This window comes from Equus przewalskii, chromosome 23 (genome assembly GCF_037783145.1).
Source record: "Equus przewalskii isolate Varuska chromosome 23, EquPr2, whole genome shotgun sequence".
In the NCBI taxonomy this organism is placed as follows: domain Eukaryota; kingdom Metazoa; phylum Chordata; class Mammalia; order Perissodactyla; family Equidae; genus Equus; species Equus przewalskii.
Window position 1 is genome coordinate 112,290 of NC_091853.1, and position 14,792 is coordinate 127,081.

Here is a 14,792-nt window from a genome sequence, read left to right on the forward strand (position 1 = left end):
CAGTTGTGTTCATGAATATTATCTCTTACTCCAGCAAACTAACTTATCTCATAATTAGTTTCCTGGTTTTTGACAGCAGCCGGACAGATCTCCTCACGGTGTTTTATCTCCATGCAGGTCATGCACTATCTAGGCCAGTACATAATGGTGAAGCAGCTTTATGACCAGCAGGAGCAGCATATGGTATACTGTGGTGGAGATCTTTTGGGAGAACTACTAGGACGTCAGAGCTTCTCCGTAAAAGATCCAAGGTAAAAAGAGTGAGGGTTTCTTTAGATTTTGGGTGCTGTACCTAACCACTTGATCTCCATACATTATTCATGGTTATTTATTCCATTAGTCAACAAATATTTAAGGGCCTACGTATGGCAGGTGGCCTGTGAGGCACTGGGAACGTAGAAGTGAGCAGTACAGTCTCTGTATGGAGCTTGAAGAGCAGTAGGTGCTCTTCCCCATCTTAGTCAGATTAGCACACCAGTACCTGGTAAAATTATACATGGTAAGTGTTACAGAAAAGAGGTACAAGAAGCTGCGTTTTGGGGTGGGATTTAGGGTGTTCAGGGTCAAGGAAAGGTTCCTTCAGGATGTGATATTTGAGCTGAGAGCTGAAGGATAATTAAAGAGTCAGTTAGAGGGGTCTGATTGAAGGAGAGCTTCTGGCAGATTGAACCTCTCTTGTAAGGGCCTGCTGGCAGGGAGCCTGCTGTGGCTAGGTTTGTGAAACAGTTGTTGTAGAGAGAGGAAGAGTGAGCTGATGAGAGGAATGTAGAGTTTCTGGGCACTTTGAGGTGCATGAAGAGCTTCATAAGAATCACGGCAGAGGGGCTGGCCCCGTGGCCGAATGGTAAAGTTTGCGTGCTCTGCTTTGGTGGCCCAGGGTTTCCCTGGTTCAGATCCTGGGCACGGACATGGCACCTCCCGTAAGGCCACGCTAAGGCGGCACCCCACATAGCACAACCAGAAGCACTCACAGCTGGAGTATACAACTATGTACTGGGGGGCTTTGGGGAGAAGAAGGAAAAAAAAAAGAATCTCAGTAGAGCTGCTCTGACCTATTGTGTGACTTTCTCCAGCTACATGGGGTATATGGTTATTACACAATCAAAGACCAATTAGTAATTGAGAAGCCAGTGTTCTCTTTCTCTCTATGGCTTTGTGATGACTGTTTCTTCTGAGCTCATTTTGTCTTACTTTGGTAAGACCTCCCCACTTAGGTTACTGTTAACTAATGAACTGCAATGTAAATTAATTAGTTTTTTAACGGGGCACAGTAACACAAGGGCTTGGGTATTAACATGTTTAAATAATTTTAAAAAAATCTATTCTGGGGAAAAAATTCTCCATATGTTACAGAGAAAGTTGGGAGATAGTATATCAGGAATACACTTAACATTTTCATGGAGAATCGTGGGGTTATTAATTTTTTATTTTATATCTTTGACAGCCCTCTCTATGATATGCTAAGAAAGAATCTTGTCACTTTAGCCACTGCTTCTACAGGTATGTAACATCATATTTCTCCAGTCTGTATCACAGCTTTGAGTTCAAGGGGAAAAATGATGAGAAAACAAGGAGGATCAAGATGGAAATGGAATTCTGTCTTGGCATGATTGGGAGGGATACCTGTCACACAGAATGTTATTACTATGTTGCTTAACTTTTCATTGTGAAAATTTAAAATATATTGGAGAAGTTGCTATAATTAGTGCCCACCTCTTAGACTTAGTAATTCTTAACATTTTGCCGTATTTGCTTCATCTAGACATACTTTTAAAATCTAACAAAAATGGACTTTTTTCCTTCAAACATAACTACAATGCCATTATTACACTCAACACAATTAATAACAGTATAATAAATAATAACTCCATAATACTGTCCAATAGCCAGTTTATATATAGTTATCCCCAGTTGTCTCAGAAATATCTTTTACATTTGACTTGTTCAAATCAGGATCCAAAGTTCACACATTGCATTTGGTTGATATGTCTCTTAAGTATGTTTAATCTGTAAAACTTAACCCTCCTTTTGTTTTTATGTCATTTATTTGTTGAAGAAACGGATCATTTGTCCTGTAGAATTTCCCACATTCTAGAGATTGTAGGTTGTATCCTTGTGATGTTTAATGTGTTTCTCTGTCTCTTCTATTTTTGGTAAACTCATAGTGCTTGAATAGATTCAAGTTTAAATTTTTTGCCGGGAAGGGTTCATAGGTGGTGCTTTGTGCCTCTTGCATCACATCAGAGTCATGTAAGGTCTGCCCATCCTGTTTCAGGGACCGATTCTGTGGGCTCAGGTGGGGTCACTCTGCTCCATCTGTTTTAAAGGTCTCTGGAGAACCTTTCACCTAATGGTTTTAGCTTTCTGTTATTTGAATGCCAATTTGTCTAACCCTTTGCTTGATTCCATACTTTTTAAATACTGCCCTTTGAGTTTTTTAGATATGTGCAGGAAACTGGGTGATTTGGGGTCTGAAGTGTGGTGTGTTAGACATAAGTGAATAAACCAGATACAACTGAAATGTAACCCTCTCTCTCACTCATTTCCAAATAATGAAACTTTTTTCTTTCTCCAGTTCTACATGAAGCCCTTTTGTGAGCTTCAAATTAGATTTTAGGTAACATTCTCCTTTAAAGAAAACCTAAGTTTGTAATCCCTTTAGTTCAGCTATCTTTCAATAGTTTACTGAAACAAATAGGTTGGAAAAAATGCATTCCTAATAAAAATTTACACTTTAAAGTGACAGCAAGGACTTTGCTTTCGTATTGAAATGTGATTTTGAACTTAACATGGAATTTTGAAGTCTGTTTGTTTCATTGAGCCATTTGCCCACTTAACTCAGCTGTAAATTTCTGTTTGAGATGCAGGGCCTTGCAAATGATACTGTGCTTTATTGAAATTCAGTCACTTGTGAAATAGTTTGGCTTTCCTGGGACAGTCACTAAAGCTTGGGATATACAGAGGATTTTTTTTTTTTTTTTTTTAAGGTTTTATATTTCCCTTTTTCTCCCCAAAGCCCCCCAGTACATAGTTGTGTATTTTTAGTTGTTGGTCCTTCTAGTTGTGGCATGTGGGACGCTGCCTCAACATGGCTTGATGAGCAGTGCCATGTCCGCACCCAGGATTCAAACTGGCGAAATCCTGGGCCGCTGAAGCGGAGCGCGCAAACTTAAGCACTCGGCCACGGGGCTGGCCCCTACAGAGGATTTTATATTTGCTGATCTACTCTTTCAGTAAAGTTTGTTTTCTGATTGGTGTCTTCTCTGAATGTCTAAAGTGGATGTAATTCTCACTTTTTCTTTCTCTCGTTTTCTTTCTTGCACTTCCTCTGTAGAATTTTACATGTCAAATATTAAAATGAGCATTTCTATAACAAACATTTCAATTGATCCTCACAACGGCTCTGTGAGGAAGGTCTGGAGATGAAGAAACTGAGGGTTTTTTAATAGAATGAGTGATTTGTCCAAGATTGCATGCCACTGGTAAGTGGCAGGGCAGATATTTCTGACTGGCCAGTCCTTGCTCTTTTCATTGTGCCACACATTGCCAGCTCTTTAACCCTTGTTTGTAACAGAATTTGCTGCAGTTAATTTTTTTAACACGTTTTTTTCTCTGAACATTAAATCTTTAAAGCATTTTGTTTGTTCTTTAATTGTCACTTTGGAATAATTTCACTTATGAAAAAATTGCACAGGTATTAAAGAGTTCTGTATACTCTTTACCCAGATTCCCCAAATAGTAACATCTTACAGAACCATAGTACAATGATCGAAACCCAGGAAATTGCCCTAAAGTAATTTTGATTGTTGGTCTGCTCAGACTTGCACTTGCATTGTGCTTGTGGTTGCCGTCTCTGTTGATCTTTGTAGATTAGGTTGCAAGTGTTTTATTTGAAAGGACAATTGAGAAAAGTGCTCTCCGTATACCTATTTATACCTTTGCAGATGAGTTAAACCTTTTATTTTGATGGTTGAAGAAAATGCCATTATTTAAAGTGAAGGTGATTCTTTATAAATCATTTCTCCAAATTTCCACGTGCATACTAGTAAAACGAAATATATATGACAAACTTTGTATTGATTTTAAAATTCCTTTGTCCATTGTAGTTTTCCCAGATAATTTCTTTTTGCTTCTAATTGTTTTAACCTAAGTAAGGCAGTAAGGCTTTAGAACTATAAATGACAGTAATCGAATTGCTTTATTAAGAAATGCTTCATCTGCAATGTATGTTAGTCGGTCTTTCAAGACCACTGTGGTCAGACAGTGCTGTCTCTTGAACTTCTCAGTATATCCATTTATCTGTAAAAATGCTTCCAGAAATAATGCTCTTTAAAATTACAGTTTTGTCAGATCAGTTGTAGGATCTGTATTCTTTCCCTGGCAGTCTTTATTAGATGAGGATGATGTTTTCTGTGTCTCATCTCTGGACCTGTTAGTAACTGATGAACCCAATCTACAGTAGACTGACTTGGGGGCATCTTAGTTACATATAGCCTCATGTAATGAATGATCCAGCTTCTTAAATTCTCTGCGGCTTGTTCTTTTCCTGTAGCTAGATTTTCATCTTCTGTTCTGCTTGAAAAATTTCCATGTTCTTGAAATCCATTTCTCTCAGACTAAGAATTTCTCTTAGGTTATTGTTTTCTTTGCTTCTTTCTTTTGGCCATTGAGAAAACCTTTATCTGCTTCCTCTTCCTTCTTAGGAAATGTTTATAGTAACTGGGAAAAAGAAGACTTGTTGATTAAAAAAATCTAATCTCTATTCAGGTGATGGCATTTAAACCATGAAGTCATCGTTGACATTTAGAATGTAGGTTTACATGAAGATTCTATTGTTTTATGACATAAGGGGGGGAAATTCCAGATTTTCAGATCTCATAACCCTGTATTAACTTGAAAATAAAAATTAAATTGAAAAGCTGAACATTTTTTTGTTGTTTACAAGTTAGGTAAATATGGGAATAAACACCTATAGGAGGAGATAATAAAAATACTCTCCATTATTCCCTGCTGGGAATCACTTTTTATATTAAAGTTTGAAAGTTTACTGTGGAAGAACATTTTTTACTCATTTTTCATTTCCCCTAGATTATATTTTGGTAACAAATTTGAATATAGACTGTCTTGGTCTTTGCCATTTTTATCAGTTTTGATTATATCCTTGCCTTTTGGATGAGAGCAGTAGCCAGCTAACGTGCAGAAGTACATCTCTAGGGACCAAAGCTGTCTCCAGAGTTGTTTGTTGAGGTCCTTTTTGTGTGGAAAGAATGGTTATTACCAGGGAAGGTTTTCCTTTTGTTTTACTTGCTATCCAGATGCCGCTCAGACTCTCGCTCTCGCACAGGATCACAGTATGGATATTCCAAGTCAAGACCAACTGAAGGTAAAATCACCACCTGGTGACTTCTTTTGTTGTACAGAGTGGCCCCTTCTCTGTACCTGTGGATCTTGGACTCCCAAGACCTTTCTCTGAATGTGGTAAGAATTTAATAAGAAAGGTTCTTGGGAGTTCACAGACCAGGGACAGAGTGAACCTTCTCTGTTCTGCCCATAACAGAGTTCCAGTCTCTGAATCTTTCTTTGGGATGTAGCACTTCTGATCTTCAGTTCTTCCAGTTGCATTTTCTTTGGGGTTTGCGTATGCCCGTGTGTGTGATGGTGTATATACGTAGGTGTTTGAGGAAACTGCTTTATTAGATTTTAACAGGCTTGTTGCCGTTAAGTTCGTGTCAGGCCATTTCTTAAAGCTTCCCCAAACCTGGGGAAACTTGATGATCATCTTGGTATACGGTGAGGGTGTCACATGTTTCTGAGTTATGCCTAATTTTGTAGTAGGCTAGAGGCTTTATATTGTTAGCTTGTTTTTAACAGTATATTTTGGCCTTTTGTGCAGAGATTTTTTTTCCCCCAGGTTTGGGATTTTTCCTAGCTCTGCTCACAGTGGGTTGAAGAGAGATGTTGCTTTTATTTGATGACTGTTGTGAGCTCCAGAGTTCTCTTTCTTGTGCGTAACCCATTGTGTTGCACACTAACTGGTGAGCCAGAGTGGAACTGCTACATCCCCTGGTCTCAGTCATTTCTACTGCACTGATAGACAGCTTTCCCTTTTTTTTCAGCAAAGTGCAGAGGAAAGTTCCAATTCCAGGAAAAGAATTGAAGAAGGGAATATTCCTACACTGTCTACCTCACAGCATAAATGCAAAAATTCTAGAGAAGGTAAGTTTTGCATTAGACTATGTAGCTTTTTCTTTCTTTCTTTCTTTTTTTTTGTTGATGTCTAGAAATGCATCTATCCATATTAAGCACTAGCTGTAATTAAGACCATTATGTAGAGAACTCAAAAAATAATATTGCTGTCTCTTCACTTGTGAAGTAGGAGGGGCATATGTCATTCTTATTTCCTATTCTTTTCTGAAAACCTTTTTTTCACCCTAGTCATCATTGTTAACTTTGAAGAAGATGACGGTGTTCTTTTAGCGACCCTGGGCTACTGGTATGGAGCAAGACTCTCCCTTTAGCTAGCATGCTAATAGAAGACAACTACGCTCTTATCAGTTTGCCACCTGGTAATTCAGCTGCTTTGGCCTTTTTTAAATCTTGGTACCCCTGTCTATATTATAAAGTTTTAGAATTTTTATTTTGATTTGTTTGCTTGAGGCAAAGCCTAATTTTCATAGATTTTTAAAGTTTGCAAAGATGATAAAATATACTTGGTATCTCAGAGCAAAGAATGAGGTATAAGAAGCCTGGTAGTTCCTTTGCCCTTGGATGGTAGTCATCAGATCTTTGTCATCCATACTAGATATGGTGTGGGCAGGTTAAGTGACTTAATTGATATTTTGGAAGTTTCCCTCAAACTTTATAAAATAACTCGTAAAATTTTTTCTGCAAAGATGTATAAAATGTAAATTCCTCAAAAGTATTTTATGGCATGATAGTTTCTAGTCCAGGTACCTGGCTCACACTTGGAGCAATGGCAGTTTAGACCTCTAGCAACATCCCAGAAAGTTATTCCGCTGAAATTGCTTTAAATGTTTAAATTAAAATTAAGTCACTTTATCATGCTGGATTGTTTTCTTCAAATTACATTTAAATATAAACTGAATTTTGGCCTACCTAGTTACCTTGGAGCTTATTCCGGTCTGTATGGTGTTAGATGTGCAATTTTGTTTCTTGCTTATTTTCTATTCAGAAGACTGTTTAAAATATAAGAACAGCCAATTCAAGAGAGTATATGTAGTTTGTGATGTAAATTTCGAGAATAAATAGCTTAGTAGGTATATAGGTGGAAAGGACAGAATGTGCACATAACTTTAATGTGGTACTATCTCAGGAACTTGGTTTCTAGTGATTTCAGCAATGAGTAAGTGCAAAGGTAGTTGAAGTTTCCCTGGGTACAGATAAGCCTTTTAATAGGCAGACTCAACATAATTTATAAGTAAATATGGTGACCTTTTGTTCTGGCAGGGATCCATCTATTGCAGAAATTTTTTTAACCATATGTCCCTCAGCATATTTAAACACCCGGGGTTGCCATTGGCATGTCTAGGGAATTGGGAAGAGGTAGCGGAGAATGAGAAAGTAGGAAAAGAGTAAAGCACAACGAAAAAGATTGGACTATGGGAAAGAAGAAAAGAATTTCATGTGGTAGCAACAGACTTATGTTTTAACTGCCTTGAATGTCATTTAGATGAAGAATACAAGATCTTTTACTTGGAGTATGTGGGCCCTTAATATGTTTTGGGTTTGCAGTATTTCTAGATTTTAGATAACTCCTAACGAGCCCATTGATCCAGAAAGGACATAGATATATATTTATTTGGACAACCTGGAGTTCAGTGTTTTATAATGGTTGTCACCTATCAAAACATATAAATTATTGAGGTATGTCCCAGAATATGCGATACCAGTGAGACTGACTGCCTTGACAACCTAGTGATTGCCCATTGTGGCAGTTACGGCCATGATGTACTACTGCCTTGCTTCTATCTCAAGGGTTGGGTCAGTATGCCATCACCATTTGCAGTCCAGCGGATCTAAGCCTTTGTCAAGGACCAAGTCATTCTTTAGTTACTACAGTGATGGGAATGTTTAAATTGCCAGTAAATGCCAATAAAATGACTAGAAATCCTTTTAGAACAGTGTCATTGTTTGGATGCTTTCAGAGTTTAAATTTCTTTCTTTCTGTTTTTTGAGGAAGATTTGCCCTGAGGTAACTACCGTCAATCCTCCTTTTTTTTCCTTTTTCTTTTTTAATGAGTTTCACTCTTTTATGGTAATAAGAACAATAATCCAATCTTTGGCTTACAGTGTTCTTTTTCTTCTCTTCTGACAATGCTTCTCTTTTTGCTGAGGAAGACTGGCCCTGAGCTAACATCCATGCCCGTCTTCCTCTACTTTACATGTGGGATGCCTACCACAGCATGCTTGCCAAGCAGTGCCATGTCTATACCCAGGATCCGAACTGGTGAACCCTGGGCCACCGAGAATCGCAACGTGCGAACTTAACCGCTGTGCTACCAGGCCGGCCCAGAGTTTAAGTTTCTTGATAAATGATGATTTATCTCTAGTGTCATTATTTGCTAATGAAGCCTAAACAGGGGAGGAGATTGGGCTCTGCAGCTGACACAGATATTTGATTTCTGATTTGTTCTTGACTCGGATTAAGATTTCTTTTTACCTGTTTTATAAAGAGATTGTACGTATTGTAGAGTCTTGATTCTTAAGTGTTGTGTCCATAGTTGTCATCCTTTTCATTTGACTTCGCAGATGAAGACTTGATAGAAAATTTAACTCCAGATGAGACGTCTAGGCTGGACCTTGGGTTTGAGGAGTGGGATGTGGCCGGCCTGCCTTGGTGGTTTTTAGGAAACTTAAGAAACAACTATACCCCTAGAAGTAATGGCTCAACTGATTTACAGACAAATCAGGTAAATTTCACATTTAAAGGGGAGCTTTTCTTTTTTTTTGGAAAGAATAACATTCTTGGTTACTCTTGACCACACATTACATTCTTTAAGAATCCTCATTCTGTTCTGTGACTTTAAGTACCATCTGTATGCATATAGTGCCCAAATCCATGTCTTCAGTCCTGACCTTTCTCCTAAATGCCCAGCTTCCATATCCAGCTGCCTATTCAACACCTCCACTTAGATGATTTGATGTTTTTCATGTTCAAAACAGAACTCTTGAGAGAGAGAGATATATTATATATATATATATCTTATATCTTTATCTCTCTCTCTCTCTCGATATATATATATATATATATATATATATATGTTTTTCTTTTTTTTTTTTTTTTTTAAGATTTTATTTTTTCCTTTTTCTCCCCAAAGCCCCCCGGTACATAGTTGTGTATTCTTCGTTGTGGGTTCCTCTAGTTGTGGCATGTGGGACGCTGCCTCAGCGTGGTCTGACGAGCAGTGCCATGTCCGTGCCCAGGATTCAAACCGACGAAACACTGGGCCGCCTGCAGCGGAGCGCACGAACTTAACCACTCGGCCACGGGGCCAGCCCCTGTTTTTCTTTTTTTTTAACCAAACACTTCTTTCTGGCCTTTCCTTTCTCAGAAGTCTACCTTCTACCCAGTTATTCCAGCCAAATATCATGAGATACCGTTTGCTTCTTTCTCTGTCATATGCCACATTCAGGTTATCATCTCTTTATCCAATCATATCCGAAACCTGACTAACCACTTTTTACTGCTTCCACTGTCCTACCTTAATTCAAGCCATCATCATTCTGTTCCTTTATCTTATTTTATATTCTCCATTGTACTTCTCACTTTGTAAAGCTGTTATTGTATTTTGTTTATGTGTCTCTTGTCTGTTTACCCCTCAAACGTAAATCCAGGCTTTTGTGTTATTCACCACTCTATTGCCTAAAACCTAGAACAGTATCTTACACATATTAGGCATACCGTGAATGTTTGTTCAGTAAGTGAATGGGCATATAATGGTGGCAAAATAATAAGTTGTCTCTTATGAATATTATAGAAAAGCATGTCATAAAATCTCCGTAAATGAATGCAGAAAGTAAGTTTAAAGTTGTTTAAGAATTCAGAAGGAGGACAAAAGATTTGAGTTACCATCAGTACAGTTGTGCGTTACTTAACGACGGGGGTACATTCTGAGAAATGTGTCTTTAGGCAATTTCATTTACACGTGATAGAGTGTACTTAATCAAACTTAGGTGGTATAACCTACTGCACACCTAGGCTGTATGGTACTACTCTTATGGGATCTCTGTCCCATACGCAGTCCATCGTTGACCAAAACATTGTTATGTGGTGCATGACTGTATTTCTTCAGTTAACATCATTGACCGTTAAAGGAAAGAATATGTCACAGTTAATAGACTGCTCCTTAAAATGCCACCTGTGGAAAGGAATGTAGGGAATGGGTTCTATTTAGTTGAGCAACTATGAGTCTTTACCTTTTAAGCTCTTCAGTATTATTTCTCAGGTGTCGTACCTGATTTGCTATTAAAATAGAAAATTCCTTGCCAGCCGCCCTTATCCATCCTTTAGCTTATACATACTAGGTGGCAAGTAGATATCTGTTGAATGAATAGATGTCTGTTGAAGAAAGGGTAGGTGTTCTTTAGAGGTAGGTGAGGACATGGAGTTTTGGGTTCATTTATGTTGGTTTAACATCTCTGATAAGCCTCTGACTACAGAAACTCACGTTTGTATTGTTCTGTTAGGATATAGGTACTGCTGTTGTTTCAGACACCACGGATGACTTGTGGTTTTTGAATGAGTCAGTGTCAGAGCAGTTTGGTGTTGGAATAAAAGTTGAAGCTGCCGATACCGAACAAACAAGTGAAGAAGTAGGGAAAGTGCGAGACAAAAAGGTATGTTGTGGAAAAATTTCACATTGATTGTATTTATGTGCACCTAGTATAATCTTTTCAAATCTGATGACCTGACCTATACCTCTTTGTACAACAAATGGCTCGTATAATCCCCCCTTTTTACTTTTTTACTATTTTCCTGTATCTAATTTTAAGATTTACATTAAGTTAATCAAGGCTACCTGAAAAGTAGGATAGGACTTTATGGGTAAAGCTCCTACTTCGTTAGAAGCAATTGCTACTCTTTCTGCTCATGTAGTCTCCCATTGGGGAGTTTTTTCTTCTGGAGACCTTGGTTTGCTAACAAGGCAAAGTTCTAAATGGCCACAGCAGCCTGTAGGAAAAAAATCCTTATTTCTTGGACATCTCAAAAGCTTCCATAACCATTTTCTATCTAAATAGAAATAGACAGATGAATTCTTCCTATGTATTTTAGAGTTTATATAGGGGAAAGAAGGGAGTTAGAACTCTGAGTACGCATGGTGTGAGTGCACCAAGATGAGGCAGCATACAAGCACATGCTCCACTCTCAGGAGAAACCGGGCAGCCGACCCAGTGCCCAGATGAGGAAGACTCTCAGGAGAAACTGGGCAGCCGATCCAGTGCCCAGATGAGGAAGACTCTCAGGAGAAACCGGGCAGCCGACCCAGTGCCCAGATGAGGAAGACTCTCAGAAGAAACCGGGCAGCCGACCCAGTGCCCAGATGAGGAAGACTCTCAGGAGAAACCGGGCAGCCGACCCAGTGCCCCAGATGAGGAAGACTCTCAGGAGAAACCGGGCAGCCGACCCAGTGCCCCAGATGAGGAAGACTCTCAGGAGAAACCGGGCAGCCGACCCAGTGCCCAGATGAGGAAGACTCTCAGGAGAAACCGGGCAGCCGACCCAGTGCCCCAGATGAGGAAGACTCTCAGGAGAAACCGGGCAGCCGACCCAGTGCCCCAGATGAGGAAGACTCTCAGGAGAAACCGGGCAGCCGACCCAGTGCCCCAGATGAGGAAGACTCTCAGGAGAAACCGGGCAGCCGACCCAGTGCCCAGATGAGGAAGACTCTCAGGAGAAACCGGGCAGCCGATCCAGTGCCCCAGATGAGGAAGACTCTCAGGAGAAACCGGGCAGCCGACCCAGTGCCCCAGATGAGGAAGACTCTCAGGAGAAACCGGGCAGCCGACCCAGTGCCCCAGATGAGGAAGACTCTCAGGAGAAACCGGGCAGCCGACCCAGTGCCCCAGATGAGGAAGACTCTCAGGAGAAACCGGGCAGCCGACCCAGTGCCCCAGATGAGGAAGACTCTCAGGAGAAACTGGGCAGCCGACCCAGTGCCCCAGATGAGGAAGACTCTCAGGAGAAACCGGGCAGCCGATCCAGTGCCCCAAATGAGGAAGACTCTCAGAAGCATCCACTGAATGAATGTAGCAAAAACAGACCGAAACTGGGTCACCTCTTTAATTTAAGGGATTTTCTTAGTAATTTGGGTTCCTGAAGGTTATCCTGATATGTTTATGGTAGGTGCTTGGGTTCTGTTAGACTAATTATCTGGGTAGCATTAGAAGGGAATGTAAGCAGCTAAAATGAAGACAGAGGTGACATTTGGAAACTTCTGTAGAGAGACATGGGACTTAAAATACTTGAACTTATGTGAGAGAATTTCTACACAGAGGTTCATAATTGTATCATAATTAGTTTTATTCCATTTACTAGATTACAAATCTAGGGTATTTTAATTTTTAGAATTTTAAATTCTAAATTTTAAAATTTGGAAGATAGTTCCGACTTTTTGTTTCCTGGTCCAAGGGCATGTTTTTATATGACAGCCAGAGTATCATATAAGTAGTTTTACTCTTGAATATGAAAAGTAAAATTTTAAAATACTTTGTTTTCATTTTTCACATCTCAGTTCCTTATTTTATACAGAGCTTTTCACTTTGATTTTCTCACGTAATCCTTATTTATTCTTGTGAATGCCTACCTAGATTCCCAAGAAAAAAATTTCCACTTTGAGTAATTTTTAGCTTTTCTACTTCGATATTGATTATTTTCTTCAAAGTCATAAATTTGGGCATCCTCTCCCTTCTGCTAAAATCCTGGCTAGGTGTGGCCAAAATCATGTTTTGCTCTCATATTTAAGCTATCTTCTTTTTAAGTGCTAATGATGGAGGCAGAATGTGAGTTTTAAATTGAAGCTCTTCTGTCTTTTCATTCTCAGGTAATAACTTCATCTAAAATAGGTAAACCTTACTCATGAGATATCTTTGCCTTCACAGGTGATTGAAGTGGGGAAAAATGATGACCTGGAGGACTCGAAGTCCTTAAGTGATGACACTGATGTAGAAGTTACCTCTGAGGTATGACTCTCCAGTAAACTAAAGAGCTGTTTCCTACCACCTATGTCTTCAGGTGTTAATATTCCAGCAGTTCACTTGTGTTGAAGAATGCCATTTTCTCCTCATTTCTTTCTACCTTTCCTAGGTGTTAAGAGATGTGGGTTTCTTTATCTTTTTTTTTTTTTTTAAAGATTGGCACCTGAACTAACATCTGTTGCCAATCTTCTGGTTTTTTTCTTCTTCCCCTTTTCCCCAAAGTCCCCCGGTACACAGTTGTATATTCTAGTTGTAGGTCCCTCTGATTGTGCTCTGTGGGACGCCGCCTCAGCATGGCCTGATGAGCGGTGCTAGGTCCACCCCCAGGATCCAAACCTGCGAAACCCTGGGCTGCTGAAGCAGTGTGTGTGAACTTAACCACTTGGCCACGGGGCCACCCCCTCTTTCTATCTTGTTAGAGGTTTTTTTATTGGAATTTGAGAAGAGAAGGGGATGAGTTGATCTTCTTTTCTCCCTGCTTTGAAAAGGGATGATGTAAATGCCTCTCTGTGTTCCTTTCTCCCTGCTATCAAAACTCTTTGGACATGAGGCAGTGGATACATGGAGCTATTCAGAGTAGTCCTGCACTACTTTTCCCATGAAAACCTCTCTGTAATCCCGAAGACAGACATATAAACTATCTAAAATTCTTTGTCAAGTACAAAAATATTTTCAGTGCTTTCTTAAAAGAAACAAATGGAAAAATGGCTTAATTTCCACACAGGTTATATTAACATAGGGCTAATAAATGAAGATTTACTATTAAGCTATTGGGTAATAGCTATGGATTTGTCACCAATTGACAACTCAGATCTAGACTCAGATATATACTTTGCTTCTCTTTTCATGTTAGTTCCCAGTTTTCCTTTTACTGCTTCCCTCAGCTAACTCACTGTGGGAAGAATGGTGATGGGAGAAGGAGCAGGAGGGGCTTTTACATTTTGCTGCTTGGGCATAGAAAAATTTTAGGTTGTCTCTGGTGTTGATCTCCCCCCCGCCCCACTCCCACCCCACTGCTGTTGACCATTACAGTAATTCATTGCAAATTATCTGTCTGTGCATAGCTAAGTTATCAAGTGGAATATATTGGTCCATTAAGTGTTCTTGACTCTAATACAAATAGCAGAGTTAAGTGTTTGCATCTTAATCAGACTTCTGTGGCTACTTTGGACCAGAAAATCTATTAAGAAAATAGACTGTATTTCATGAAATCAAAGATGCCATTGAATTTAATAAGCCCAGTTATTTTAGGTACTACTAAAAAGGAACAAGTGATGCCAATTAGACTGTGATGCATCATCAGTTACTCATTCCAAATCTTTATGAAGTTCCTTTGAGTATATGTGTAGCATTTCAGATGAGATCTGAGGATCTTAAACTGGCAAGAATGTCTTGAGACTTTCTGGAGAACATCCCAGTTTAACAAAGAGTTGTGTCCCTGCCTCTTGGTCTAGGCAATTGAGTTATGACTTCTGAACTTGAAGTGCTTGGCCTTTGTTTTGAAAGTAGTCAAGTCGGCCTGTGCCACATCATTGATCTTTCAAAGCCAGGCGGTTATCCACATTAAATACACTTGA

The 14,792-nt window shown here is 39.4% G+C and overlaps 1 protein-coding gene across 21 annotated transcripts in view; it reads left to right on the plus strand.

Moving 5' to 3' along the window:
* The window catches only part of MDM4 (MDM4 regulator of p53), a 51,441-nt gene that overhangs the window by 20,874 nt on the left and 15,775 nt on the right, over window positions 1-14,792 (plus strand). For 6 of the 21 annotated variants that reach the window (XM_008544589.2, XM_070591369.1, XM_070591372.1 and 3 more), the window contains exons 4-10: window positions 118-251; window positions 1,445-1,500; window positions 5,316-5,383; window positions 6,117-6,216; window positions 8,770-8,930; window positions 10,708-10,857; window positions 13,120-13,200. In XM_008544589.2, coding sequence (XP_008542811.1) covers window positions 118-251; window positions 1,445-1,500; window positions 5,316-5,383; window positions 6,117-6,216; window positions 8,770-8,930; window positions 10,708-10,857; window positions 13,120-13,200 — 750 coding nt within the window. Of the gene's footprint in view, window positions 1-117; window positions 252-1,444; window positions 1,501-5,211; window positions 5,384-6,098; window positions 6,217-8,769; window positions 8,931-10,707; window positions 10,858-13,119; window positions 13,201-14,792 lie in introns of those variants that run through there. The other 15 variants (XM_070591362.1, XM_070591368.1, XM_070591363.1 and 12 more) reach the window with 4 other exon arrangements.